Source organism: Telmatherina bonti (assembly GCF_933228915.1).
Source record: "Telmatherina bonti genome assembly, chromosome: 9".
NCBI classification, from domain to species: Eukaryota; Metazoa; Chordata; class Actinopteri; order Atheriniformes; family Telmatherinidae; genus Telmatherina; species Telmatherina bonti.
Genome location: NC_136627.1, coordinates 22,358,736 through 22,363,391, shown reverse-complemented (window position 1 = coordinate 22,363,391; position 4,656 = coordinate 22,358,736). Strand labels below are relative to the sequence as shown.

General features: G+C 38.3%; 1 protein-coding gene across 2 annotated transcripts in view; it reads left to right on the top strand.

Annotated features, from left to right (window-relative positions):
* Positions 1-207: 207 nt before the first annotated feature.
* The window catches only part of grik4 (glutamate receptor, ionotropic, kainate 4), a gene marked incomplete at both ends in the record, with an annotated part of 175,185 nt that continues 170,736 nt past the window's right edge, over positions 208-4,656 (top strand). For both annotated transcript variants that reach the window (XM_079245816.1, XM_079245815.1), the window contains one exon: positions 208-289. In XM_079245816.1, coding sequence (XP_079101942.1) covers positions 208-289 — 82 coding nt within the window. The remainder of the gene's footprint in view (positions 290-4,656) is intronic.

Here is a 4,656-nt window from a genome sequence, read left to right as displayed (position 1 = left end):
ATGAGAATCAGACTGACAGATTCCCAGCATTTGATAAAAGAGACAGAGAGAACCCATGTGATATGAAAGCACTCCAAATTGTTTCTGTGTTTTTTCTCTTGATGTCAGACAATGCATGGGTATAAATGATATGCTCTTGTATGATTATATTTCAGGTGGATGTGACAGGGGCACACCCGGGGCAGGACCCATGAGGAGTCATAGAAGATGCTCACAGCCTGGGCGCTTCTGCTCTTGTTAGCCATGTGGGTGAGAAGCACCTCCGGTGGTCCGCTCTCCTTCCGAATAGGTAAACTGGGAATTAAAATGTCAATGATCCAACGATGATTAGCAGATGGTGTACTACCTGTGATTGTGCTGGCAATCTTTTTTTCTTATTGCTATTGACGTTTCCATGTTTCCTCTCATACACAAGACTAGAAGTCATTTAGATGTCACTGAGCCAAAGTTGGCTAAAGAATCCCTGAAACACACTTTGCAATATGACCATCTTATGTTGGTGTGCTGTGCTGATGGGAACAGTCATTTGATAACATGAAAAGGCATAATAAGCTTGTGAGACTGCAAGTTAGCAACAGGATCAGCAGCACCTGTTAATTAAGACTAAGAATAGAAGGGCATTGCAGCATGTGAAATGTACAGCTATTTGCGTGTTAAAAAATTGACTGTTGAAACCCTGAATAAACTCCCTTATCTGTACAGGTATGACACTGAGTATTGTCCAATTGGCTGATCCACAGAGACTGCACATTTTGCCAACATACTAGTTATTTTTAATTGCATTTGTGCATATTCTGCAACCCGAACATCAGCTGCCCTTGCTCCAACGCTGGGGGAAAAAAGCCGGTTAAATAGAGTTCTCTGTAACGTTCTTTCATTTATTTGAACACTGGATATTTTTTGTGTTACTTTATTCACAGGTACTGAATATTTCTGCCTCTGTTACACCACATAAACACACTGGCAAAAAATTAAAATGTATATCTATCTATCTATCTATCTATCTATCTATCTATCTATCTATCTATCTATCTATCTATCTATCTATCTATCTATCTATCTATCTATCTATCTATCTATCTATCTATCTATCTATCTATCTATCTATCTATCTAGAGAGAGAGATGTCTGTGGTTCAAGTGATCATAACCACAATCTTACTATAACTGACTGCATATGGTTTATGTTTGTGTCGTCTCGATTGGAGCTCTTTTTCTTTTCTGACTCTGTATTTAAAGTGGTAAGTAAGATATTAAAGTCAATTTAAAGTAAACTGTTATCAACCACCCAGTCAAACATGACCAGTTAAAACAATTGTCAAGCAAATAACAAATAAAAGTAGTTTTCCAAATCATAAAAAAAAAAAAAAAAAAAAAAAAAAAATTGCTGGGTGTGCATCCTCACAAAACATTGAGTTTTAGCTCTCTGGTCAGCTTAAAAGAATCTCCCTATCAGAGCATACAAAGTTTGTTTAAAGTGAAGCAAAACTCGTTAGATGTGATATAAAATAGGCCCACTCCTGAATTTACGTTTTTGTGGAAGGGTATGGTTGTAGCAAACACACTCAGGCCTGCTGTTATAGCATGTGTCCATGAATCTCAGCTGTCTCTGGTCAAACCTTACCTGCTGAAAATGAATTTGGCGTTAGATTAATTTTCTTTTAAAGTGGCTCTAAACAAAAATTAAGCCATTAAACACAAGTTGAAATTACTGTAGGTATTCCAAAACATTTAAGCTACTGCTTCGCAGATTGTCTTACCATATTATCTTCCTGACATTTTACCACAAGGATTGTTGATAATTTCTGCAAGTAGTGTAAAATGGTAGAGCCCTTTATCCCTCTCATGCTTCAGTGCAGCCGATGACCAAACTTAACTTAATCATTTAACATTTTCATCTTTTCAGAAATGTGAATAATCAAATCTAATAGACTTCCAGCCTGTATCATTACAGTTTTTAACTTTTGTATCAAGTCCAGTGCCGTTTTAAATGAGATGTCTTCAATATTTTATCTATATTTATGTATTCTATCATATTTATGGCCTAAGTCAGCACCAGATAGAGTCAATGAGATTTGAATGTTCCAACAAAGCTGGCATCGCAGCAACATGATTAATGTCAGGCAGATTTCATGCCAGCATGGTACCAAAAGAGTGTTTTGCCTTTTTAGATTTGACCACTATCATCTGTCATGACTGAATTCTGCTTTTCTGCATCATTGATCAAACTGACCTGCATGTGTGGAATCACTAAAATAGCCCACAGTGCTGAACAACCTCGAGTTTTCTGTGACCTTATCACAACAAGAAAGTTCTGCAATATCTTGCATGGATCGTCTTTGGATCTGGAAATGGGCCAGCCATCATTCCCTCTCAGGATTAGTTAGCCATTAGGCAAGCTTCTGTCCCTTGTCTGATGGAAAGAAGCCTGGCAAACTCCCAATCACCACATGGCCATGAATTTTAAACACACCAGCAGACAGTGCCACAGAAGTAGCCACAGATAAGTAGATGTGTGAGGGCTCGTGCCCAGTTGATTGCCCACACATGTGTAACAGTATAGTGTCAGACAGCACAAGCACATGGACATCAGGCATCTGCTCAGCCAGAGGTGCTGCTCTAGGCAAAGGTGGCAGCTGCCGATGGCGGTGCCAGCCGACTGTAATGGCAGAACTCCTGGCAACAGCTGGAAGAGGAGGTATCTGAGGGCTCGCCAAACTCTTCACTTTGTGCAGTGATCAAAGGTGAAGCATAATGGAGTGGGACTGGCAGTGTGGGGTGTCAAGGGAGAATTGTGCATATCTGGCATGAAGAGAAGTCTCCATATCTGTGTGTGTGTGTGTGTGTGTGTGTGTGTGTGTGTGTGTGTGTGTGTGTGTGTGTGTGTGTGTGTGTGTGTGTGTGTGTGTGTGTGTGTGTGTATGGGACGATTAAACATGGATGGACAAGAAAAGTATTGACACCAGGGCAGAGGAGTAATTCACAATGACTATTTAGAAATAAGCAATAATGCAACACTAGGATTGATTTATTGTGGGAAACATTTCTTTAACATGTTCTGGTCAACACTGAAGCCAGGTTGCAATATTTAAAACAACATACAGTAGATTTGAAGGATTAAAGATTAAAAATAATAGTAACACTCAAGACTTGCATTATTTTTTTCAGATGGGCTAGCCTGCTAACTCTTTATGGAAACCAAATTATTGTTTAAACCAAATTACCTTAAAATTGGCTAATTGCAGAAGTTATGCCAGCCAAGATATTTATGTGATTGGAAATTAGAAGAACTTTCCCATTTCTATATAAGATTGTTACCCTGATGATTTCCACTACTACCATGATATAAGAGAATTTGAGAGGAAAGAACGATAAAAAAAAAAAAAAAAAAAACATCTGTGATGTTTTTGGTTGCAGGTTGGAGAAAAGCAGCTAGTGTGTTCTTGTGCTGAAGTGGAAACATTTTACACTCCCTTCTTGACTTTAAAAGGAACTGGCCATCCTGAATTGGAAGAAAAGGCCTGAAATGCCTTGGAGACTGAAGTAAGCAGTGCAGAGAAAAGAGGAGTAAAAAACCCAGCTGCTAGTAAGGTCAATGAGACTACAGGGTCAGAGCATGAGGCCATACCTTTTACAGTTCTTTAATATCAAACATAAATAGGATTTCGCTGCAGTAAAAGAGCTAATGTTATTCAGTCCATCTGTAAAGATCAAAGCAGCCCATTAGCTTCAGTATAGCTGCTACCGGTTTGAACTGTAGTGTCCTGCATTCTTCCTTGCCTGAAAAAAAAGGTGAGAAAAAAAAAAAAAACTTGCTTGTGAAGACAATTTGTTCAAGTGTGGCAAGTGTGTCTGTGTGAGAGGATCTTTTTATCTGGAATGAATTGGACATGGGCAGTTGTCTGTACTGGTAGCCAGTTGTGATCTTCTTTACTTGTAGATAACAGTTGACATGGGGGACAAAATGAAAAAAAACAAAACAAAACATGGTGTAAATCCTGGTTTTATCTCAATGTGTGTGTGACTTTGTTTATGATTGACCGTTTTTTTAAATGATTCATTTTGAACATTATTTATTGTAAGTGTTGGTTTTGGAATCTGACAACAACAAAAAGTCCAGAAATGAACCATTTGCAACTAGGCTTTTTGCTAACCGTAATACAATCTCCACTGGGACTTACTGCATGCTGACCCCATCGGCAGATGTTAAGCCGGTTGGAACACTGGGCCAAGCGTGCTGCCTTGTGTGAGGCTGAGGATGTGGATATTTGTGTTTAACCAGCAATCACAGAAGCAGCTGAAAATAGAAAACTAGTTGTGACTGGTTTGACATTTTATATTTAGAAAACAACTAATATGGCTGTTGTCTGAATTTCCTTTTATTGGAGAAGTGAATCAAAATTCCAATTTCTTTTTATTCTATTTTATTTATTTATATATTTTGTGCTTAGCAACATCATTGTTTCCTCATGTGTTTACTTTGTTTACTAATTAAATAAATATTATCATCTGAAATATTTTAAAATGGCCCAACCCCCCCCCCTGCACCCCCCTTCTGTGGGGTCTCAAGCAGGTCTTAGATTCCCTTTCCATCACTAACAAATAGATAACAGTTGTGCAAATGAGAGAATAAAAGGTGTGTTATTGTTAGAAAACC